This window comes from Notolepis coatsorum (assembly GCF_963971535.1).
Source record: "Notolepis coatsorum genome assembly, chromosome: 3".
NCBI lineage: Eukaryota > Metazoa > Chordata > Actinopteri > Aulopiformes > Paralepididae > Notolepis > Notolepis coatsorum.
In genome coordinates this window covers 175,393,417-175,419,198 of record NC_140167.1, presented here as the reverse complement: position 1 = coordinate 175,419,198, position 25,782 = coordinate 175,393,417, and the positions used below count along the sequence as shown (strand labels likewise).

The 25,782-nt window shown below is 44.0% G+C and overlaps 1 protein-coding gene across 4 annotated transcripts in view; it reads right to left on the bottom strand.

Annotated features, from left to right (window-relative positions):
• Positions 1–25,782, bottom strand: part of sf3b1 (splicing factor 3b, subunit 1) — a 57,690-nt gene that overhangs the window by 23,920 nt on the left and 7,988 nt on the right. Inside the window, exons 2-15 of one of the 4 annotated variants that reach the window (XM_084310828.1) lie at positions 24,564–24,618; positions 24,119–24,198; positions 22,360–22,569; positions 19,621–20,089; positions 19,244–19,365; positions 18,927–19,124; positions 18,346–18,447; positions 16,325–16,504; positions 16,037–16,123; positions 15,176–15,446; positions 11,727–11,872; positions 8,309–8,455; positions 7,700–7,825; positions 6,221–6,442 (exon numbers count right to left, since the gene is read on the bottom strand). In XM_084310828.1, coding sequence (XP_084166954.1) covers positions 6,221–6,442; positions 7,700–7,825; positions 8,309–8,455; positions 11,727–11,872; positions 15,176–15,446; positions 16,037–16,123; positions 16,325–16,504; positions 18,346–18,447; positions 18,927–19,124; positions 19,244–19,365; positions 19,621–20,089; positions 22,360–22,569; positions 24,119–24,157 — 2,319 coding nt within the window. In that variant the 5' untranslated portion in view covers positions 24,158–24,198; positions 24,564–24,618. Of the gene's footprint in view, positions 1–6,220; positions 6,443–7,699; positions 7,826–8,308; positions 8,456–11,726; positions 11,873–15,175; positions 15,447–16,036; positions 16,124–16,324; positions 16,505–18,345; positions 18,448–18,926; positions 19,125–19,243; positions 19,366–19,620; positions 20,090–22,359; positions 22,570–24,118; positions 24,199–24,563; positions 24,619–25,782 lie in introns of those variants that run through there. The other 3 variants (XM_084310826.1, XM_084310827.1, XR_014619512.1) reach the window with 3 other exon arrangements.

Genomic DNA, 25,782 nt, shown 5'->3' with positions numbered 1-25,782 from the left:
TGATACGAACTCCTATTACTATAATACAATGCTAGAGACTGAAAAATGACATTTATAATGCATAGCACCTTTAATGTCCGTGTGGATCATTGGAGTAGGGTATATCTGCAGTGCTGCAGCCCATACTCATTGATTAATGATACTAATACAAATCTATACAATCACCTGTTGTTGAATAAATACCATACGTTCTAGTTATTACTAAAAAACAGTATAACAGTATCTGAAAAAAAAAAAAAAAAGTATAATTTATATAATTTTTTTTTTATGCACTGGTATCGGATAAATATCGGTATCGGCCGATACCCAAAGCTTAGGTATCGGAATCGGATCGGAAAGGGAAAAATGGTATCGGAACATCTCTAATCATAACACTACACGCATATCATAATGTTTACAGCAAACTGTAGTTGATCACCAGGTATGTTTTATTAACGTAGAATAATTCATATAAGAAAAACGATAGGGACATCCCTTACCTTTCTCCACTGGTTAAAAATGCCAGGAACTGAAATTGAAACTTGCTGTGCGCCGCGGTGATATTTGTTTATTATGAAATGACAATTGCGTGTTGACACGCCCACTGCGCGAAGCCTCCTAAATAACTTTTTCCAGTTTGCACATATCTATTATCTATGACTAATTCTATCTATTTTTAGGGGCAAATGCGATTGAAATAGTCGCGCTGTGGTTACATGACGTCATTGCTATTTTAGAGCTGCTCTACCGGTTACACGGTATAGTCAAAATCCATACCGTAGAGCAAATTAATACCGTTTATACCGTATACCGTTTATACCGTCCACCCCTACCCCAAATCTATGAAAAAAATTGGGGACCCCAATCTATAAAAAAATTTGGGGCATTTGCTGGGCCCTTGGAATCATCCTAACCCCCCCCCCCCCCCAGCTACTCCCCTGCACACACTCTCTCTCTCTCTCTCTCTCTAACAGAGAAATCAAAAGAAATCAGTACATTACAGAAGGAATTTCTTGTACAGTCTTGTACAGTGGGTGACAATATTGTCACAAGGAAAGATGAAATTACATACCTAGGTTTCATGTCTATCTATATCTCCCTATCTCCCTCTCCATCTCTCCTCTGTATCTCCCTCTTTCTTTCTCTTCCTCTATATCCCTCTCTCTCCCCCTCTCTCCCTCTATCTCTCCCTATATATCTCTCCTTATCTCTCTCTCCTTATCTCCCTTTTTCTCCCTCTCCCTCTCACTTTCTCTGAACTGCATATGAAAGACAAACTGATGCCACGCAGGCACCCACTCACCCACCCACGCAGATACACACACATTTGAAATGTTTATTTATGTCCACATAAACAGAAGTACAAGGAAGCCTCATACAAAGGACAAAAACAATGCGAGTGCAATCAGAAAATTATGAAGAACAGTCAGGTACATCTCTCTCTCTCTCTCTCTCCCTCTCTCTCTCTCTCAGGCCATGGTTAGACTGGTGTTTTTGTGGCGTTTTTTTATACGTTTTTGAATACGTTTCATGTCCCTATTACACAGAAATGCGTTTTTTTGTGGATACGGCTGAAACGCTAAATTGTGTTTGCGTTTTGGAGAACCGCTAAAAAACACGCCGACAACAGCGTGTAGTCTGCATGAGCCGTTGTTGCGAAAACGCCCATGCGTAGTAGATACCATCTGTGTGCCCTTCCGGTGACAACAGAGTGTGTGTGTGTGTTTGGGACAGAGGCAGAGCTGTCCCAAATAGCTGCAGCTACCATGTGTTGTCAAGTTATTGTTATAAGGATCCCAGTCCAAGCTACAACAGTCTGCATTCCCTTAACAATTGTTTGTATTGAGCCGTATTGTATTGTACCCATATGCAATATGTTAAATAAAGTTTACATCCATTCATTCTGCTAGCATTACCGATTGCATGAGCAGCTGGCTAACGTGAGCTATCAGATCCTGTTAGCTCAAAGCTCCTCTTTCAACTTAACAAGCATTAAACAAAATGGCCCAGTCATCTATTCACCTTTGTTTAATACACACAGCGTTGTCTCTAATGTTATCTAACTACTGATAGCTCTCGATATCATCAGTTTGGTGCTGGCTAAATAGCGTGAGCTAACGTTAGCTTCTAGCCACAATGCTATACTGTTATAATGACATACTCCATTGACGTTAGCATGCAGCTAACAATGCTACCGATCTTTTTTTAGACTAAACTATCCGCTCTTGGTGGTCACTTGTGTTGATGTTAGTTTTGTTTCATCAACAAATGACAGGCAGAACACACAGTGAATGTATCCGTTTTGTTTATTGCACTTTTATTAGGCTTTGCTGAAAAAGAATTGCTGCATTGAGTAAATAGGCAAGATGGTGGCGCCCATAGGCGTCTGCCTTGTTGACATTTTCTTTGCTGGAGCTACCAGGAAGTGTATTGGCACATTCAAGTTCTGATTGGTTGAAATTGCCTTCATGTTCGCCACCTACTGCTTTGGCAGTGTACTACATCAGTGTGCTCAGGTGACAAAAACAAACAAAAAACGAAAGTGTGACTCGAGGCGCAGGACGTCGCGGCGAAACGCGTATGACAATGAAACGAAAGGTGTAACCGCAGCCTAAGGCCATGGTTAGACTAGTGTATTCCTGGCGTTTTTTTATACGTTTTTTATACGTTTCATGTCCCTATTACACAGAAATGCGTTTTTTGGCGTTTTTTTTGTGGATACGGCTGAAACGCAAAATTGTGTTTGCGTTTTGGAGAAACGCAAAAAAACGCGTCGACAACAGCGTGTAGTCTGCATGAGCCGTTGTTGCGAAAACGCCCATGCGCAGTAGATACCATCGCCGTGCCCTTCCGGTGACAACAGTGTGTGTGTGTTTGGGACATAGCTCCGTGTCCCAAATAGCTTCAGCTACGATGTGTTGTCAAGTTATTGTTATAAGGACCCCAGTCCAAGCTACAACAGTCTGCATTCCCTTAACAATTGTTTGTATTGAGCCGTATTGTATTGTACCCATATGCAATATGTTAAATAAAGTTTACATCCATTCATTCTGCTAGCATTACCGATTGCATGAGCAGCTGGCTAACGTGAGCTATCAGGATTCAGACCCTGTTAGCGCAGAGCTCCTCTTTCAACTTAACAAGCATTAAACAAAATGGCCCAGTCATCTATTCACCTTTGTTTAATACACACAGCGTTGTCTCTAATGTTATCCAACTACTGATAGCTCGCGATATCATCAGTTTGGTGCTGGCTAAGTAGCGTGAGCTAACGTTAGCTTCTAGCCACAATGCTATATTGTTATAATGGCATACTCCATTGACGTTAGCATGCAGCTAACAATGCTACCGATCTTTTTTTAGACTAAACTATCCGCTCTTGGTGGTCACTTGTGTTGATGTTAGTTTTGTTTCATCAACAAATGACAGGCAGAACACACAGTGAATGTATCAGTTTTGTTTATTGCACTTTTATTAGGCTTTGCTGAAAAAGAATTGCTGCATTGGGTAACTAGGCAAAAGATGGTGGCCGCCTTGTTGACATTTGCTTTGCAGGCACATTCAAGTTCTGATTGGTTGAAATTGCCTTCATGTTTGCCACCTACTGCCACCTACTGCTTTGGCAGTGTACTACATCAGTGTGCTCGGGTGACAAAAACGAAAAAAAAAAACGAAAGTGTGACTCGAGGCGCACGACGTCGCGGCGAAACGCATATGACAACAATACGAAGATGAAACGAAAGGTGTAACCGCACCCTAAAATACACTACTGTAAACACAGTAAAATCATGGTAATTGTGCATATGTTGGGTATTGTATGGATAATATGTAGTGGCCGCTTGTCGCTAGGCTAGGCCTCCTGCTGGGTCCATTCACTGGAATAACAAAGGAATGACTGGGCCTTTGCTCCAGGTGTGAAATGGTTCTAGTGACAATGATCACATTGAATTCTGGGAGTGTAGTTCTCTCATCAGATAGCTGAATGAACTTGGATCAAGTTCAAGTCCTATCCTGAAAAGTAGTTAGGATTTTACCAGAATGTTTGATAGGACATTGATTGAAAACTATCGTCTCAAATTTGACAATTGATGGCTTATTTTGAAGGTATGAATCTGTAATTTTACATTATGTAACAAAAAAAAAGGGAAAATTCTGAGAAGGTGGAGCTAGTTACTTTAGACCTTGGGTGCTGGTTCACACCAATGGTGTAACAATGGAGTCATTCTCTTGGAATGTAGGAAGAGGCATTGAACCCTGAACATTAAGCTTCTTTTATTCAACCCTGGCTTAATATTACAAGAAACATAGTAGTCTTCTTTTACTAAATATGCACGGTTTCAACGCTAACATTGGCTTCTACTTGACCCAGAGTCTAAGTCGGGTTGTGCTCAAGACTTCCTTCACGGGTTCAGTCATAAGACGCATGGTTTCACAGTCTCTTTATCGAGCCCACTGAAGCCACCTGCTCTCTAGGGATGCACGATAATTATCGGGCCGATATCAGCAATTATGAAGTCATCCCGATAAACCTGATAACGTTATCGATAGCTCCGATAACATATAATACATTTTTTGGTTAAAAGAAATCCGGTGTGGGTGGATTTGGATGAAGGGCGCTTGTTTTTATTATAGCCTCCCGTTTTGCCAGTACTGTGGTAAAACTGATGGCGTGTGGTTTAGGAACAGGGAGTTTTTCACAAATCCAGCACTCCCTTTCTTGGCTGTGACGTAGTCACGTTACATTCGGAGACAGACAGTCGATCTGCCAATGACGTCCCACCGCTTGCACCCACCTCTTCTTCTTACCACCAATCAGAAGCTCTCGTTCGTTTATTTACCTCCGGATTGTCAGCCATTACTCTACTCGGAGCTAACGTTATCTCCCCGCCAGCCACATTGACAAGTACCAGCGCTTCTACATTACTGGCAAATGTCTTGTTGCACTTGTGGCAACGAGCGTGGTCAGCATCGACTTTAGTAAAATAGACCCAGACTTTTGAACGTTTCGTTCTGTCCGCCATTATGAGAGCAGAGCTGTCTGTACTCGGCAGCGCAGCACCCGTGTGTGTGTGTGTGTGTGTGTGTGTGAGTGAGTGAGTGAGTGAGTGAGTGAGTGAGTGAGTGAGTGAGTGAGTGAGTGAGTGAGTGAGTGAGTGAGTGAGTGAGTGAGTGAGTGAGTGTGTGTGGGAGGGGAACAGAGGAGAGCACAGCACAGCCCGCTCCCCGCGCAGGCAGAGACAGAGGCAGGAGAGATATAGACAACGGCCAACAAGATTAGTTTGCGACGTTTAAATTCCTAAAAAAAAAAACTCCATAATTTCTCGAGTACCGATGGCAGTACCGATGACGTCGGAGCTTATTTAAAAAAAAAAAAAAAAAAAAAAATAATAATAATATATATATATTAGAGCTGGGCCGTTAACGGCGTTAACGTGCTGCGTTAACGCTATACTAGTATTGCGCGATAATATAATTAACGCATTAATCTAATTTTTACATTTTTTTTCTACCTTTATTTACCCAGGGTAGGTTCGCTGAGCACAGATGTTCTTTTCCATTCACACCTGGGAGCTGCCCAGTACAACCACAGTTGACACCATTGGCCACTGAGCAACTCCACTGGAGCAGTTGATTCAAGCCATGTCACATAGTTCAAGTTTGAAATGATTCTTTCTGTTTTGCTCCTGAGAGTGTGCTAGATACTGTACTGTACTGGTAATATTATGTATTTGTGTTAACTTCTGAATAAAACAACTTATTAAACACAAGTACATCTTATTGAACATTATTTTGATATTTCATTACCAATTATCATAGCAAAACAGCTTTTTCAAACAGTCTGTAATGCATTTTGGAAACGGGAGATGGGCTCATGGTGTAATGGGCCACCTGGCCTGAGAAACATAAGGAGGAAAGAAAAAGTAAGGACTTACTTCTGGTCATTATTTGGGTAGAACACACATATTTTGAATGCCTTCGGCAGTTTCTTTTTTTTGCCATTTTAATCTAGATTAAATCCAGGATTGCAGATAGATTAATCTAGATTAAAAAAAAATAATCTATGCCCACCTCTAATATATATATATATATATATATACATTTAAAAAAAATATTATAATACAATAAATATCGGTTATCGGTATCGGTTATCGGCTTGAGGAGCATAAAGTTATCGATATCGGTGTCAAAATCAATATCGTGCATCCCTACTGCTCTCCTCTAGTTCCTCCGTCCTCCTCACCTCAGTGGTCTGCTCCTGGAAGGCGTAGAGGATGCCGTCGATGAGCTGCTCCTCCAGCTTGTGGTCGATGTCGGCCGCCCCCAGGTTGCCCATGATCTTCTCGATGGTCTCCATCACCATCTTCCTGTACTGCTCCGCCTCGTCCTTCAGGTCGTCCACGATGCGCGAGATGATCTCTGCCGCGCCCACCTTGTTGGCCAGCTCCACCGTGGTGTCCACCAGCTGCATGCGGAGAACAACTACAATTTAGAGAAAGGGACCCTACTGGTGTAATTCTGACTTGCTGACATTAATAATAATATATTCAATTTGTAGGGGTGCTTTATATTTGTGGAACAAATCTCAAGGCGCTACAGTGTAGAAGAACATAAAAACTAGTAAGAGTAAAAAAATAACATGAAATGTGAAGGGCTAAAACTAGTCAAATTAATTAAATCTGTGGAGCTAAAACTAAATAAAAATAAAAATCAACAAAAGGCCGCATTAAAAAATTACTCGAGATTGCTCCTGTCCATAACTAGTTATGTGTTCATTGACTCATAGGTGTATACGTGTGTATGTTTTAGTAGATCTCTACTTTACTAATCACAATTCACACAATGTTGAAAAGGAGTGGAAAGATGCTCCTTGGAGACTTGAGAAAGTTGTTTTAAGGTCAGTAGGAATAGGTCATTCACCCCTGAGAAAACCACTGTGCTGTTTACTTCAGCTAACTCTACCACAAGCCATTCAAATGTAACTGAAAGCACCAGAAACGGAATGCACATAGCAACACTGAACTGGCTGCACTATTTTAATCCTCGCTTGTTCATACCAGCTCTCGCCAGACGCACCAAGCTCCCAGCAGCCCAGTAGAAAAACAACGACTTGAATACAAAAACATTTCATATATTTAATATTATTTAATCTCCCAACAACCGGGCTGCCCCCCCCCCCCCCATTTTTTTTTATGACTTCCTTCTTTGCAAAGAATCATTTCATAGTGCTATGATGTCATCACACACAACAGTTTGTCTTTTACTACAACCTCAAAAGACAATGAGGTCATGCACATGGTTGTTTGATGGAGAAATAGATTAAGGTTATAGATTTAGCATCAAACGTGTGCTTTCCTCGAAACAATGATGCACCATCGACTGTTAAGTGAGGCTTTGTTCCAGTTGTAACCAACGGGTGCAGAGTGAGAACAGAGAAGACACAGGTCAACTCTGGTAGCTCTCATGTTGGTGTCTATCTGGCGAAGTACTAGCCCTGATTGGACCACGGAAAGGTCGAACAGGCGAGAATGATTCGCAGGAACCATACCGTGGGCATTAATATTATTTCCTGTCCCGACAGCCCCCCCAAAACATTTAATACCCGTTCATTTCATTTTTTCTTTTTAAGACTTTAAGACTCCGATACCCTGACAAATGGACTCCTGAAATGAACACTGCTTCGCTCTACTCCCACACTCCTCTGGAGAACGTGCATGCTCACCTGTCTGTAGTTGCGTCTGTCCAGGGCCATCCTGTGCTGCCAGAAGTGCTTGAAGAAGGGCGGCAGGATCTCCGTCTTGATGTAGTTGGCCTCCACACCGTCAGTACCACAGCACTGCTTCACCACCTGGGACACGGCGAAGAAGACAACAACATGTCAGACTTAAGGCATTTTTCTTGAGTTACTTTGCATTTAGTCTTTTGAGCTCTGTGTAGTAGATATTGTAACCAACGGGGTGCAGAGTGAGAACAGAGAAGACACAGGTGTCAACTCTGCTAGTTCTCATGTTGGTGTCTATCTAGCGAAGTACTAGCCCTGATCTGACCACGGAAAGGTCGAACAGGCGAGAATGATTCGCACCACTTTTTGCATCTAGGTAAGATCACAATTCAAATCAGATTTTTTTGCTTCAGGTGAGGTGAATGTTTACGAATATACGGTCATAATAGGTACAGTAAAGACATGTGAATTCTAAACACTTTAAAGACATTAAACTGAAGACCGACAGCACCAACTCCCTTCCAGCCCCCCGGTATGTCATGTTTTTAATGTCAAGAGACTCTAGTCCGACCCTGCCCCTCCCCACACAACACACTTCCCCTCTGGTACCTTGAGTACGATCTTCTTCATCTCCTCATCAGGGGACTGGAACTCTCTGATGAGGATAAGCATCACCTCCCTGGTGTAGTAGTTGGCGTACTCGGCGTCCATCAGAGGGATCAGGTAGCCAATGGCCTTGAGGAAGGCGGCCAGACCCTGGGAAACACAGAACAGACGGTTCAAACTAGGATGCCGCATTTTATTCACCTATTAATATCTATTTTGTTTTATTGATGAATGTTGTGTCCGTTGCTCCCAGCAGAACATAAGTGGTCTAACATCTGACCGCTCCACCGAGAACAGCAGCTCCTCCTCACAGAGGGGATTCTGTAGCAAGCAAATATTCACACTGCAGCCACATACAGGCTCAGTGTTGGGTGTTGATCTTGCATTAGAGTCTGTTTTTGTACAACATCCTATAACAGGGTATTCAAAGGTTTCAAAAAGTTAAATTTAAGACCTTTATAATACCACCATTTCACGACCATACTAGCAAGAAAACATAGCGACAAAGAACTGGCATGCCAATTTAAATCCCAGATTGTTCCATACAAGCTCTAGCCAGAGGCACCAGGCTCATCTCGACCGGCGGGCTGCCACACCCAAATAAAATCGTATACCTGTGCAAATTAAATTTCAGACTTTTTAATACCTTTTATGGCATTAAATTGCAAATTATGAATTTAATAGTTTGTAATACCCTGCTTACAGGTGAGCTTATTATTACAATACATATCAAGTCATCATTGAAGGGATTTGTATTCCTCCACGTTGGGTGTGTGTGTGTGTGTGTGTGTGTGCGCATTAGTGGTCTGCAAGGGCCTTGAAATGAAGCCCGTACCCAGCCCGAGCCCGTGAACTTCAGGCCCTGCCCGAAAATAAGCCCGACTGTAAATAATATTTTAGGCCCTAGCCCGCGTGAAAACCAGATTTTTTTTTTATTATTTATTATTAATTTTTTTTTAATTTGTTTTAAATATTCGAAACACGGTTTTATATGAACTTAATAAATAAACAAAAACGAAAATGTTCAATAGGTCTACCTAAATAACAGATAGTGAAAACGAAAGAAACAATATATATATTATAACATATAGCCAAAAATTATTTTATTTTTTTGTTTTAAATATTCTAAACACTGTTTATATATTAACTTAATAAATAAACAAAAACGAAAATGTCCAATAGGTCTAACTAAATAACACATTATCATGCTGAAAACTAGAGATGTTCCGATACCATTTTTCCCTTTCCGATCCGATTCCGATACCTAAGCTTTGGGTATCGGCCGATACCGATATTTATCCGATACCAGTGCATAAAAAAAAAATTAAATTTTTTTTTATATAAATTATACCTTTTTTTTTTTTTCAGATACTGTTTTTTAGTAATAACTAGAACGTATGGTATTTATTCAACAACAGGTGATTGTATAGATTTGTATTAGTATCATTAATCAATGAGTATGGGCTGCAGCACTGCAGATATACCCTACTCCAATGATCCACACGGACATTAAACGGTGTTGCACTCGCTACTCAGTGGCTCTGCAGATATACCCTATTCAGTCTGTAAGCTAGTGGCAGACGTTCATGTTGTGATTTTTGATGCAAAATAAATATTCAACATTCTCTTTTGAAACTCCGCCTCAGACTCTTATCCTTTGGCACTTGCTGTACTTTGCTTGCAGGTCTGCAGCCATTATGGCTGGATTATGTGAATAGCACCAACTTTAGACACGGTAACGTTATCAAGCTAAGCTAACTGACCTAGCTCGCCTTCCCGCATCGACATTAAGATAACGTTAGTAATAGTCAGCTAACGCTAGTCCGTAGCTACTTAACTTAAATACAATTCACCATGGGTGCATTATTGTTGATAGACGGTCACGGACAGTGTTAGGTCCTGGAGAAAGGACAGGCGATCATCTGATTTGATGTAACGTTAAAAGCGGATGTTGTTCCAACTAGCTATCTTTCCAGCTAATGCTATCATAACACCAGCCAAACACATCCCGATTCCCGTCCGAGCTCCCCGTCACACCGCACTGTCGGGGACAATGGAATTTAAGAAAGTGTATCTGCTGTTAAAATGACACAGCATCACACTTTAAAACATGTTCATTTTATAATCCTCACTCTCCGCAGGACTCGGCAGGAGATAAATTACATCATGGGATCGGAGGCTAGAATTTACGTGTACTCGCCGATACCGATACTAGCATTTTAGGCAGTATCGGCGGCATTTCCGATACTAGTATCGGTATCGGAACAACTCTACTGAAAACTAACAACCAGTATAGCCTTTTTTCGCAAATTCTATTTCCCAGCGCGAGTCAGCCTCGTAAAACTCGTAATTTGAAGGCTATATGGAATCTTCTTTGACACACACACACACACACACGACACAATAGCCTACTCAGTCACTGTACAAACAAACAGAAAACATAAATCAGATTTCGAGCAGAGCAACATTTATATAATGAAAGCGCAACAGAACAGGGCAGCAGCGACGTCACCCCAGACACCAGCAAATAATAATAATCAAACTCACCACTTCGCTGTGTTGATGTCAGCAAGGCGTTGAACAACGTTAACAACGTTAACATCCAAGAACAAATTAAAACATTCGCCAACTGGCTATATTCCAACTTCAACCTATGCCGCTTCGGTCTGGTTAATTTGTTCATCATCCACCTGAGCCGCGCGCTCCCCTCGAGTTATCATCCACCTGAGCCGCGCGCTCCCCTCGAGTTATCATCCACCTGAGCCGCGCGCTCCCCTCAAGTTATCATCCACCTGAGCCGCGCGCTCCCCTCGAGTTATCATCCACCTGAGCCGCGCGCTCCCCTCGAGTTATCATCCACCTGAGCCGCGTGCTCCCCTCGAGTTATCATCCACCTGAGCCGCGCGCTCCCCTCGAGTTATCAGCCACCTGAGCCGCGCGCTCCCCTCGAGTTATCATCCACCTGAGCCGCGCGCTCCCCTCGAGTTATCATCCACCTGAGCCGCGCGCTCCCCTCGAGTTATCCCTGCAGGCTGCGGAGGGAGACATCCAAATGTTTCCAAAAATGCAACTTTCCCTTATTTTATTTGATCTGTTAACCTATACATCTTGACTCCTCAGACACGAGGCTTTCACGCTCTGATGACAGCACTACGTTACGCGAAAATGAAACAGAAACTTAAGGTTAACCTATAACCCTAGTTATATGAGTATAGCGAGCGCAAAAAAAAAAAAAAAAAAAAAGACGCAATAAAAAAAAAAAAAATTTAAAGAGGGCACTGCCCGGCCCGGCCGAGCCCGAATTATTTATTTAAAAACAAAGCCCTACCCAGCCCGAACCCGTCGGGTCGGGTAGGGCCCCGTCGGGCTTGGGCAAGGTTGCAGTGCACTAGTGCGCATGCGTGCGTGTGTGCGTCCTCACCTTTCCTCTGTGCTGTCTGATACCCTTCCAGAGGGGCTTGAGGACGGAGTCGAAGGACTCAATACCATAGGGCGTGGCAGCCTCGGCCAGGGCAGCGATGGCCAGAGCACTGATGGTCCTGACCTTCTGCTGCTCGTCTACCAGGCCTGTGGACAGACACACAACCAAGACAACGATTCAGTCTCAATGAGGGCTGAAGAAAAATATCTTCATTTAGAATATTTTTGACTGATCTTGTGATTGCGATACAATGGACCTGTCTCAAAACCCTGCCCTCTTTTCTTGATCCTCCAATCACAGCTGTCGCTTACCTCTGACTTCCTCGTACAAACTTTGTTTGTACGAGGAAGTCAGAGGTAAGCGACAGCTGTGATTGGAGGATCAAGAAAAGGGGCAGGGTTTGAGATAGGTCTATTGACATTAGCGGGAATGATCATTGTTCAATTATTCAAACATGATGTACCAAACAGACAGAAGTTTTCTTAAGTGTGTAGAAAATTATATGTTGGTATGGTATGACATCTCAGCAGCACAACACTCAATTTAGAATGGCATTTTGACTCTCATTTCGACTTTAACAAATACATGCACATGGTTGTTTGATGGAGAAACAGATTGAGGTCATAGATTTAGCATCAAACGTGTGCTTTCCTCGAAACAATGTTAAAAACGCCAACATCGACTGTTAGTGAGGCTTTGTTCCAGTTGTAACCAACGGGTGCAGAGTGAGAACAGAGAAGACACAGGTCAACTCTGGTAGCTCTCATGTTGGTGTCTATCTGGCGAAGTACTAGCCCTGATCTGACCACGGAAAGGTCGAACAGGCAAGAATGATTCGCAGGAATCATACCGTGGGCATTAATAAATCTCACGCCATTCACTAAAACCACAGCAGCAACAGGTGAAGCTACATCAGGGACAACGATGGAAATAAGTCCTGGACTTTTCGTTTGATCCCTGACAAGGCAAATACAAATATTGATCTGTCAATGTTGTTATGTTTGTTGTCAATAAAATCAAATAAAAGAAATCAGTAATGCGTCTCACCTTGGCCAAGTTAGAGATGAATTCCCTGCCTTCAACTCTGGCATAGTGGTCTTCATCAATCAGAAGAGGCTCAATCACCAATCGCCTTTAACAAATACTGCGAATTATATATTACACTCCAAACTCTGGACCCTATCACACTCGCTCTGGTGATTGGCTTAAGGTCCCCAGAGTTTGCACTGAATTAGGAAAATCTGCTTTGAGCTTCTGTGGCCCCGACACGTGGAATGTTTTGCAAAGCACCTTAAAACTCAATACATTAGTATTCATTGGTCAGTTTAAATATATAATTGCCAAACATTTCATTGTTTATTAACGGATTGACTTTTCTGATTTTGTATTATGTATCGTTCCTCTCGACGTCATTGTAAATGAGAGCGATGATCTTTCCAGATTAGGGATGCCCCGATCGATCGGCTACCGATCGTTATCGGCCGATAATCAGTATAAATATGCGATCGGTGATCATGCTTTATTTTCGCCGATCGTCAAAACCGATCTCACTCGCTGAGTTCTGTCTCAGACACCGGGAGCTGCACACAGAACTGCGGCGTCTGCTCCTCCTCCAGCCCCTCCCGCACGCATGTAAACACGGGTCTAGTGTAGTCTAGTGGGACGGGACGTCCATGAGCTAACGTTAGCTACCGTTACAAAATGACCCAGTCAACTATTCACTTTTAGTTTAATACATGATAGGCATTGTCTAACCGAACGGTATCTAGCCGGCTAGCTACTGATAGCTCCTGATATCAACAAATGCTCCAGCAATACTCTAGTATAGTGTATGATACCTCCGTTAGCTCACGTTAGCTTAGCTCACTGTTCAAAACGAAATGTCCCATTCAACTAAATAGTTCACCGAGGCGTTGTCTTAACGTTATATTTCCGGCTAGCAGTAGCTACAGATAGCTCCTGATATCAATGTCTTATAACACTCATTCGATGCGTATTCGAGCCCCGGCTTGCATCGCAGTCACAAACGGGGATAGCTGAGGGGCGTCTCTACATTTCGTAGCCGCATTTCTGCAGACCCCTCTGATTGGTTGAACTCCATTTCTGCAGACCCCTCTCCGATTGGTTTAGCTTCTCACGCAGTAAAAGGCGGATGTAATGTTATCATATCAATCGCGTATAACGTTATTTCGCGTGACTTCGCGGTTTATTCATAACGTTATGCACATTTCACAACACAGCCAGCTGTCAGAAACTGTACATTGTAACGTTGTTATTTCGCGGCCTGCCCATTTGATGTTCCCAAATCATATTCAGAAAGTATCACAGAGACTTCTATTGACCAAGGAATTAGTTATTATTAGTAAGACACAACATTTCCGTAGCAATTGACCACCAGACTCTCTCTTAAGGCATTAAGTGGGTTAATTAATATAAATGTTATATTGTAACTGTCTAGTTACACATTGGTTCCGAAACATGCATGTTCCAGGCTGCAATTAAAACTTTGAATCTGAGAGAGCTCTGGTCAGCGAAGCCGGCGAGCGATTATTATTGGTTTTTAATGACAAACCAATTACATAAGCCTATCCAACATATGTGTAAAGGAACACACAACATATTCCAGTTAACGGTATATTTTTTTAATGATTCGTTATGGCGTAATCAATACTTCCATGCGTATAAATTGCGTTCGTGACCTCCATGTTTTGGGGCTATTCATCAGAAAACTCGGATCCGGGATTCGGCTCCCATCCGTCGGGCAAGAACTGTGGGTTTTCAGCCTCTCTCTCTGGAGCTTAACGGAGTTTTGACTCCTGGCTAGAGGAGCTTGTCGCGGCTCATGCGCATGCGCGCGGCCAATCAGAGAGGGCTCTGCAGAAATGGGCTCAACCAATCAGAGGGGTCTGCAGAAATGCGGCTACGAAATTTAGAGACGCAGCTGAGGGAGTAGGGTATATCTGCAGAGCCTAGGGTATATCGGCAGAGCCGAATGTGATTTGATCAAAGCAGAGTATACACACAGACAGTGGAGATAGCGAGCATTTTGACTTGTTGCGTGGTGGCGTTGTCTCGCAGATAATACAACTACAAGTGTAATTATATAATATATATATTTTATAAAAAATAAAATAAATTATATAAAATATTTTTTTATTAATCAAAAACGATCTGATCGGTATCGGCCGATATGGCTCAAGACGATCGGTGATCGGTATCGGTGGCAAAAAACATGATCGGGGCATCCCTATTCCAGATTAAATAAAGAATGAATGAATGAATGAGTGGACAGAGCCCCATGCTTATATACGGTATACATATTTTAGAATGTATATCTTTAATAACTGTATTCTTATTCTCATTTTAGATTTTTTACTACCTAAATGTTTATTGTGAGCGATCTGTGGTGCTGAATTTCCCTCAGGATCAATAAAGTACTATATTCTTACCGTGCTCTATGATCTCCACCAAGCTGCGGAGGTGGGGCAGGATGGCGCAGCCCATGAGGATGGCGATCTGCTGAACGATCTTGATGCCCGTGTGTCTGGCCTGCCAGGACTTCTTGCTCTTGCACACGGCTTTGAGGAAGGGCAGCAGGGAGGGGATGCCCAGGGCGGAGGCCACCACGGCGAAGGCCCTGGCCGTGGTGTTTCTGACGTACTCGTCCATGTTGTCGATATCTGGACGCATGGTGGAGATCATGGTGGCCAGGCCTGCAGCCTAGAGAGCGAAGAGAGAATGTCTAGCGTTGGTCAACGATGCTCCATTCAGCACTCAATACATAAAGGTTTTATTCATGAAGTAACGCTCACATTAAACAGTTTACAAAGATTACTTGTGTTATCGCTGATGTCAAAAACAGTAGATAAATTATCCAAATAAAACAAACATCCTTCTTTGCAAAGAATAATTTCACGGTGCTATGTCACACACAACCTTTTGACTCTGGTCTTTTAGTACGACATCAAAATGAGGTCATGCACATGGTTGTTTGATGGAGAAAACGATTGAGGTTATAGATTTAGCATCAAACGTGTGCTTTCCCCGAAACAATGATGTTAAAAACGGCAACATAAACCATTAGTGAGGCTTTGTTCCAGTTGTACAGAGTGAGAACAGAGAAGACACAGGTCAACTCTGGTAGCTCTCATGTTGGTGTCTATCTGGCGAAGTACTAGCCCTGATCTGACCACGGAAAGGTTGAACAGGCGAGAATGATTCGCAGGAATCATACCGTGGGCATTAATAAATCTGATGTCATTCACTAAAACCACAGCAGCAACAGGTGAAGCTACAGTGATGCGTCTCACCTTGGCCAAGTTAGAGATGATTTCTCTGCCTTCAACTCTGGCATAGTAGTCTTCATCAATCAGAAGAGGCTCAATTACCACCAGGATCTGGACAAAGAGGACAATCAGTGTCAGAGGTACACAAACAAGCATGTACAAAATTATTATTTTTTTTTAATCTTAATTTAAACAGTATTTCCTGACCCTAAATCGGCCCGCCCCACAGGTATAACGGAACACATTGTGGGGGCCTGGTAAACACAACAAACACACGTACTCCTGTTGTACTACAGTCACCGCCGAGCCTACCTTGTGCACATATGGCCGAACCAGGTCGTCCAGTTTGTAGAGGATGCGGTCGATGACCTTGACCAGCAGATGGCGCTCCTGGTCCTCAAGGGTGGGGGACATCAGCAGTGGCAGGATCTGGTTGAACAGAGGGCCTGCTCCAAACTCACGGGCCTTGTCTGTGATCTGACGCAGGGCCGCCTGGGGGTGGAGAGGGCAGAGAAAGCAGGTGAGATTTGCTGGATACTCTGTTTGCAAAGGCAGGGCTGTACACTGCGACGATATCGTCGCGAATTGCCCCTTTAATTGGCCGTTGCGATTGGTAAATATTATCTGGGGGCGGGCTTACGAGTAGTGCTTTCAAGCCTTGTATTCGCATTTCACTCCTAAATTATCCAAGGCGTGTGATGACGCGATGACGTCACTCACGCGAGCTGAGCAGTGAGCACTCAGCAGGCATGATCAGCGGGAACAATCGACTGAGCACTCACTCTGATAGACTGGCTGACTGTCTGATTTAGCTATGAAGAAAAGTAAAGTTAGTATTGCTTCATATTTTCGACGCGTTCGACCTCCTATAGTGAGCTGAACTGAACTGAACTCAGACACACGGAGAGAGCTGCGGCGTCTGCTGCGCCTCCTCCCTCCCGCACCCGTGGCTGTTGTAAACACTAGTCTAGTGGGACACTGGGACCTCGGTGAGCCATAGCCATAGCTATCAACAAATGCTCCAGTAAGTCTAGTAGTGCATGATAGCTCGCGTTAGCTTACTGTTCAAAACGAAACGTCCCATTAAACTAAATAGTTCAGATAGCTCCTGATATCCATGTCTTATAACACTGAGTCGATGCGTATTCGAGCTGAGGGCACGCTGAATATAGTCAATAGGGTCCAGCTGCAGCGCCGGAGAATCCTGGCCGTAGCTGGAGGCTACAGTATAGGGTCCAGCTGCAGCTCCGGGGAATCCTGGCCGTAGCTGGAGGCTACTCGAGTACACACAGACAGTGGAGCTGGTTGCATATAGCGAGCATTTAGACTTGTTGCGTGGTGGCGATGTCTCGCAGATAATACAACTACAAGTATGATTATATAATATATATATTTTATTAAAAAAAAATTATAATTTTTTTTAATCAAAAAATCGATATAAATAATGGTAAAATTGTTATTTAAAAATGTGCCCCTAAATTTCTCATTTAGGGGCAAGTGTGCCCCTAGTGAAAAAGCTTAGCGTACAGCCCTGAAAGGAAACTGGAATAATGACTGGATGGATAAGTTGAGTGAATGTTGTGTCTATTGCTCCCAGCAGAACATAGTGGTCCAACATCTGACCGCTCTACCGAGAGCAGCAGCTCCTCCTTACAGAGGAGATTCTGTAGCAAGCAAATATTCACACTGCAGCCACATATAGGCTCAGTGTTGGGTGTTGATCTTGCATTGGGAATCTGCTTTTGTACTACAATCCAGCAAAGCCAGTCCACTAAACAGACCTGGCAGGAGGGGAAAGAAGTGAAAGCCGAGATATGTGTCAATGTCAGATGTCGCCGAATTCTTGCGTGTGGGAGCTAAACCGACATACTTCCAGGTCAGTTCAATGTGTGGGTTGCAGTACAACACCGAACCACTAGGCGGCAGTGTTGTGTTGTACAAATGACTATTTTCTGACTTCTTTGGCCAGTCTCTTTGATTTGGTCCATGTTTGTATTGTAGTTAATCACGATCGATAATGGAACGCTCCGACCAAGAGATTATAAATACGGAAGTACGTCAGAGGAACACATACACGGCCCATCGGCCAATCACAGCTCTGCAGTTACATTTTTGGCCAGCTGCATGTAGGCCTCACCGGTAGGCTTGCGGGAGTGCGGTAGGCTCATCGCAACCTTCGCAACCACTTTGACATCAGAATATAGATTAGGCGAAAGCCCTCTGATGAATGAGACACGTTGAAGAGGGGATTGGGAACCACAGAGGGATGGTGCTTTGAGTGGGGGATACTGGCAGTCACGTGTAGAAGGGCCAAGAGAAAGTAACTGACAAACCTTCCTCATTGGTGGAGTTCCATTCTTGATCTTGAGCAGCAGCTTCATAATCTTCCTCTCCTTCTGCTCCTCAGGGGTCAGCGTGGACTCATCCACCTCCACCTGGAAGCAAACACAGCAGTGTTAGCAGGAGCACACTCATCCACCTCCACAGCACTGTTAGCACACACACCCCTATTGATGTACACACACACAGCCACTGTTACACACCCCTATTGATGTACACACACACAGCCAGCCACTGTTAGACACACCCCTATTGATGTACACACACAGCCACTGTTACACACACATTGATGTACACACACAGCCACTGTTACACACACCTATTGATGTATACACACAGCCAATGTTACACACACACACACACACACATTGATGTACAAACACACAACATGTGATGGTACATTGGTGCGCGTCAGCTCCGCTGTGGCATAAAGACAGGGATCAAGCACGCTACCGTGGCCAGTTTGTCCCACTCCGAAATTATTTTCACTGGTCATTATAACCAGAGATTTAAATATGTCAGACTTCCAACAGATTTTCCTGGTAGATAAATGGTGCATGTATGCAGTCCTCACCAGCAGCTTGTCAAAGTACTGGATGTCATCGGGTTTGAGGAACGGCAGGTTCCCAGAGGGCTGGTCGTTGGTCTGCTTCATGGAGCGGTCTTCTATCTGCATGTGGAAGCCAGTCATGCCTCCGAGGGGGGTGGGGGTGGCCGACAGCTTACGGGCCGGGGTACGGATGGGCACGTAGCCCGCTGGTGGGGGCAGGACCTGAGGAGGAGAGTCAGGGGAATATTATAGTCGGCACTGATGCATTTCCTTTTATACAGCTTTTGAATTGAAATTATTGATAATGGATGAATCTAATGAGATTGGAGGCGTGCGTGTACCTTGTATCCCTCAGGGAACATGGCGTCCAGCTCGTCATCTGTGAGGGGTCGGTTCCTCTCGTCGATTTCCCTCTCCCACCTCCATGCCTGCAGCTGCTCTGGAGTCATGCTCATCAGATGACCTGAGGAGAGCAGAAGAGAAACGGTGTTCCATTAAGACACAGTTCACCCGGTAGACAGAAAGAGAAAGAGAGATAAAGAGGGGGAGAGAGAGATACAGGGAGAGAGAAAGAGGGGGGGGAGATAAAGAGGGGGAAACAGAAAGAGGGGGAGACAGAAAGAGGGAGAAACAGAGAAAGAGGGGGAGAGACAGAGAGAAAGAGGGGGAGAGAGAGACAGAAAGAGGGGGAGAGATAAAGAGGTGGTCCCTAGTTCACCTGGTGTGGGCGTGGCCATGTTCATGGCCGGGGTGCCTATGGGCGTCTTCCCCGGAGTGAGCAGTGGTGTGCCGGACCCCATCTGACTGGCGGGGGTCTCGTCCCAGCGGGACTTCCTCTTGCTGGCGCCCGGGGTGGGCGTCTCCCCTACTGACTCGTCCCCTCGGTCCGTGCGCGGGGTCTCCGCCCAGCCGCTGCCGTGTCCGGGAGTCTCCCGCTCCGTCTTGGGCGTTTCGTCCCAGCGGTTCTTGCGGACGCTGCCCGTGGCAGAGCCCCCGTGTCCGGGAGTGGCGTGCCCCGGCGTGTCCCTGCCGGGCGTGGCGGAGCCGCCTGGGGTGTGGCTGGGTGTGGGGTCCCACATGCGCGAGCTGGGCGTGGCCCCCGGGGTCTCGCTGCCTTTGGCTCTGCCGGGGGTCTCGTCCCAGCGGCTGTTGGAGGGGGTGTTTGCGGGGGTATGTCCGGGAGTCTGCTAAATGACAAAATGTAAAAGAAGAAATGTTGTGGTGTGGATTCAAAAAGAAATTCAGGGGACTGTTTTTTTGGCCCACCTTGACTCTTCGCTCGGAAATGGGCAGCGTGGCAGATTAAGCTAACTGCATCAGCTACACGACTAGCAAGTATTCCATAACACTTAACACATTGGGTGCCACGCCCCTTTGCCCAGATAACCCCTTGAGTGCCAGCGCTTTAGTCAATGGGAGGTTGGGGATATTTGCGAACGCTTAAACTATATCTTAAATTATGGCTATGGGTCTAAAACACCCCTCGCTTATCAATGACTTGCTTGCAGTCAACATGTACAAAACAGATTGTTTTTTCATTGGTACATTTCCGTTTTATACCGTTTTGAATAAGAGTATAGTTTCAGAGAGTTCTAGTAATTTCAGAGAAATTCCGCGATAATAGCCCTTTAGTGGAATACACAAAACACAAATAAAAATCCGGCCGATTTATGAATCGTTTTCAAATAAACACTAGATTATCGATAGTATATGTGTACTTATGCACGCTAGAGAAGCGGGCTGAAAAATCTATTATCCATGCCGTGCTCAGCGCTAACGTTACGCACGCACACACACGCGTTGTGGTCGCTGTGAAAAAAACATCTGATTACCCCAAAACTGGTAACAGAGTCCTTACCTCAGATCAGATGTTCTGCAAAAAGATTAATCCAATTCCTTTTTTTATCCACTTTTTCTCCCCATTTTTTCAATTTTTCTCCCATCCCAATTTCGTATTTCCAATTCTTCCCTCCCCTGTCTTGAACGTTGCTAGACTATGCCTCCCACTGTTCGGCTGTAGTGAGGATAGAAGCCTTGCATCATGTGTCCCCTCCGGTACACGAGGAGGCAGCCTGTCTCATCTTTTCACCGCAGCAGCTCGAACTCTGTGGCGAGGAGTAACGCGTGGGAGGCTCACGCTGCCCCCGATTCTTCCCGTTTCCGCTGCACCGGCGTCACCCACCCGACCTGTAGGAGTCGCTGTCCACAATGTCCAATGTGATCGCGTTATTCAACGCTATACTCCGAAACAGATAATGGACGCTTCTTCCAGTCCCCTCAGTCAATGCAATAGTATCCAGATGCATGCCCCAGAAGTAAAACGTGGACCGGAGTTATTTTTTCGATGCACTTTTTCAGCCAATCCAATCCAATCCAATCCAATGATGTGCAATACCATCCGGGAGACGATAGGGGGCTGTATTTGCCCTTTTCGAGCTCAGAGCCATTCCTAATGATAACGTCAGGCTGGATGGATGAAACATTTATGGATATCGCTAATAAAAGAAATAACGAGAAATCTCGTCATTGGCACTCAACACATGGCGAGTTAGGACGAGAAATCTTGTCGTTGGCACTCAAAGTGTTAATGTCCAAAGACCCAAACTATCCCTTTAAGCTTACAGAGATGCTCTTAAACACTATAGAAATAGCATTATATCACATCCATTATAAGGCCATGGACATGGATGGCGGTGTGAGTGGCGCGCAGGCCGTTTGTGTTTTCCTTCGATTGTGACGTACTTTATCGGGGGGGGGGGGTCTTGGATGGGGATGTGGTGAGGATTGATGTGTGGGGTGTTTGAGGGACTGGCTGTTCCGGGGGGGTTCACATGCCTATGAACAACATCTTATCGTACTTATTTTATGCCTATTCTTATGTCTACACGCTCGACATACGTTGCACTACTTTTATACCTATTCTTAGGTCTGCACTTTATGCATTGTTTTTATTCCATCAACTGTATGCTGATTTTATGCCTATGTTAATTTTATGCTATTTGCTGTGGGGCACTTTGGGCTGCGGTCCATGTGTGAAAGGTGCTATATTAGATAGTTGTTATTATAATGTTAAAAAAATAAAATAAAAAAGGATGCATTGAAATGTCCAAGTCTCGACGACATTGAAAATGAGGGTGACCTCAATTGTCCTTTGAGAATAAATAAAAGGTTTGAACACTAATAGCAAGTATTCTATACCACTTAATGTCCAAAGATCCAAACGATCCCTTTAAGCTTAGAGATGCTCTTAAACACTATAGAAATAGCATTTATATATATATATATCCATTATAAGGCCACAGACAAGGTAGGATGTTTGCATTTAACCACAGCAAGCTACTTTAGTTGGGATAATCAGTTCTCATACGCTTTGTGAAAAGGAACCTCACAAACTGGCATTATTACACTGTGCCAAGCTAACGGACTAGCTGCACAATACTGAGACGGACTCCTTTACCTCCTTTGCGTCATCAGCCTGGTCCCAGCTGCAAATTTTCTTGGGTGTGGTGTTGGAGGGGGTCCCGCTTTGGGATTTGCTTTCATTTTCGGCTGTCTGGTCCCAGCGGCGCTTGCGTTTTGCCGCGGCAGCAGCGGAGGCAGCGGAGCCGTTCACCACCTTCAGCTCTCCCGACTTGGCCTTCTCTGCCAGCTGCTGACGGATCTCTTTCTGCAGAAATGGAGACAAACATCAGACAGAAGCACAAACACCTAATCACCTGGTAATATGATGTGGTCTAGGACCAAAGACTGTCCGAGTGAGACCTGGTAATATGATGTGGTCTAAGACAGGGGTCGGCAACCTGCGGTTCCGAGGCCGCATGCGGCTCTTTAGCCAATCAGCTGCGGCTCCCTGGCCCAAAAATATTTTTTTTTACTTTTTTTTTCTTATTTTGGAGATCGATGTCATACTGTGACACTGAAATGAAAAAATATTTCATCAACTAAGATATTTAGTCAACAAAAGGCTTACCTGTATGCCTGATATGTGATGCGAAATTTGTGAACGAAAAATTTACTTTTTATTTTATAGATTTTCCACAAATAAGGGAAGGACTCCAATATAGCTGCATACCGTAGTTCAGGGTTTTATTTCAAAGTAGGTCTACAGATGCCAGTGTTTTCTCCTTTTCTGTGTTTTATTTTTATTTTTTTTTATCCACTTTTTCTCCCATCCCAATTTTCGTATCATCCAATTCAACCCTCCCCTGTCTTTGAACGCTGTTTCATGCCTCCCACAAGCCGGCTGCAATGTGGACCAAGTCATACATAGCACGAGTCCCCTCCAATACTCGAGGTAACAGCAGTCGCATCTTTCCACCTGCGCGGCTCGATCTTTCAGCGTCAGGGGTTTGGGCTTTGGAGGGGCCCCGCCCCCGTCGCTTCCCGATTCTACGGCGCAGGCGCACCAACCGACCTGTAGGAGTCGCTGTCCACAACGCCCGATCCCCACCCATCAGTTTCCCTCCCCCTAATACTGCCAATGTGTATTAGTACGGACCAGCTAAACTGAAAGCAATATGGAGCGCTGGGCTCGAACAGGGAGGCGAACCTGTTCGAGCCCAGTCTCCAGTATTCATGGTGAGCGCCTTGCCCACTGCACCATGTAGCCGCCCCTTCTGTGTTTTATTTCAAAGTAGGTCTACACATGGTAGTCTTTTTTCAAAGTAGACTACTTTTTATTTTATAAATGTTCCACAAATAAGGGAAGGACTCAAATATACCTGAATAGTTCAGGGTTTTATTTCAAAGTCGGTCTACAGACACCAATGTTTTGTCTCCTCTTCTGTGTTTTATTTAAAAATAGGTCTACATAGCCAGTATTTTTTCTCTTCATAAGAGTTTGAGGTTTTCCTTTGTTTTAACAGGTAAAAACAGCAATAAAAAGTCTACATTTTTCTTTTTGTTGCTTTATAATCCCATGAATGTAACAAACTGTGTGCTATAAGTATAAAGTATAATAAATCGCAAATTACTTTGGGTATGCAATTGTCAGGCGTTTTATGCTAAATGTGGGGTATGCTTGGGGATATATAAAACGTTATACACTGTTATCTTCATTTTAAGGGTAAATAGGTTGTGCAGCTCCCTGAGCATTTTATTTTGTGGGACGGGGGGAAAGTGGCTCTTTTGATAGTAAAGGTTGCCGACCCCTGGTCTAGGACCAAAGACAGCCCGAGTGAGACCTGGTAATATGTTGTGGTCTAGGGACACCTCACCTCCTCTTTGGTCAGGTGTTGTTCTTTCATGACGTCCATATAAGACCTGACCTGCAGCTTGGGGTCCGGCGTTTTGCCCCCTGCGCGAAAGAGCAGCAACAAGAACAGAGGACACACATTAGGACACACCTTAGGGACCCGGTTCATAACAAAACATAACAAGCACACAATCATCACAGACAGCTAACCCTGAGTCTCTTTAAAAGCTGATTACATTCGCTCTCCTTTTGTCTTACAGCTGAATGACAAGAACAACAACAAAACCCTACGGATATACATATACATTCCTCTCATTCTTACATAGACACGTAGCAGTCTTAAGAAAAACAAGCAGATACATTGAGAGAAGAGCTGAGGTTGTTCTGTTTTCTTTAAGGAGGTTTAAGGAGAGGATATAGCCATCAGTGATGCAGGGGTCCTGGGCAGTACTCTCCAGAATACGTACACTTTCAGTGCCAAGGGTCCATGTGCAGTCAGACTTCAACCGGCAGAAAAGAAGCCTAGAAAATGTCTCTTTACCATTAGTAACACTTTGGAAAAGGGTTGGAACTCACACACAATAGTATACCACCTGTGTTGCATTTTTTTCACTCAGAAAAGAAAAAGTATCCCCTGTGTGGGGCATAACCCTGAAAACTATTATACTGTAATAAACAAAACAAAAAAAAAAGATTCTGCCGTCCAGATTTCCATAAACAAAATGAGCAAAAAATGAAGTCAAGATTTTGAGGCCAAATCTTCAAATATGACATCGTCTCAGTGTGTGTGTGTGTGGGGGGGGGGGGGTCGGAACTAACTAGTCTGATGCTACTTACTGAAGCCAAGTCAGTAGAAGAGGTCAGCGTAAATAGAGCCAAAGTCACTACACAGTCTCTTAAGTCTTGGGGAGATGAGCCAAGACAGGCCAGAGACGAACACTAATGTCTGGCAGGTTCCAGCAGTGACTGTGATCCAATCTAAATTTACATCTTGACTTCCTTTTCAGGACAAAGGTAAACTTTTTTTTATGATTATATATATATATAAATAAAAGTCAACTGAAGGAAAAAGGCTACATTCAATTAACTGCTTGGACTTTCAATTTATTTACAGTTACTAAATTAATGTAATCTAAGGCTCAAATGTGTAAAACAAGTGTCTTGGGGACAGAGGTTTGGTGTAGCTGGTTCTGCTGTGTTTCCCCTCACAGGCCCCCCCGTCGGACAAGCAGCCAGCGGACCCTGACCAAACTGACAAGTGCGCATTTGCTCTGTGTTCACCATAACCTACACAGCAGGAGTTGCTGCACCCTTAAGAGAGTGCAGTACAGGACTGGCAAAGCAGTACTGCTGTAGGAGAGAAATTAAGGACAGTTAGTATGGGCCTGAGGTATTGTGGTACACAGTTTTCTTGATAACATATATTTCTATTTTACAGAGAGTTGTAAAATAAAAATATATTTACACAACATCTTTGTAAAAAGAACGCTCTCTCTCTCTACATGCAGGCTTCAAATAAAGCCCTATGCCAAGCTAACGCTGAGGCACTCTTTGGTTCATGTTCTAGGAAGCTGTGTAAAGCACCTAACATGGAAGTTACATTCATCTAGCTTGCTGGTAGAGTTGTGCGTATAGCTTACATTCATATTGCTATTTTCTTGGTGACGTTTCTAAGTTCTAAAAGAC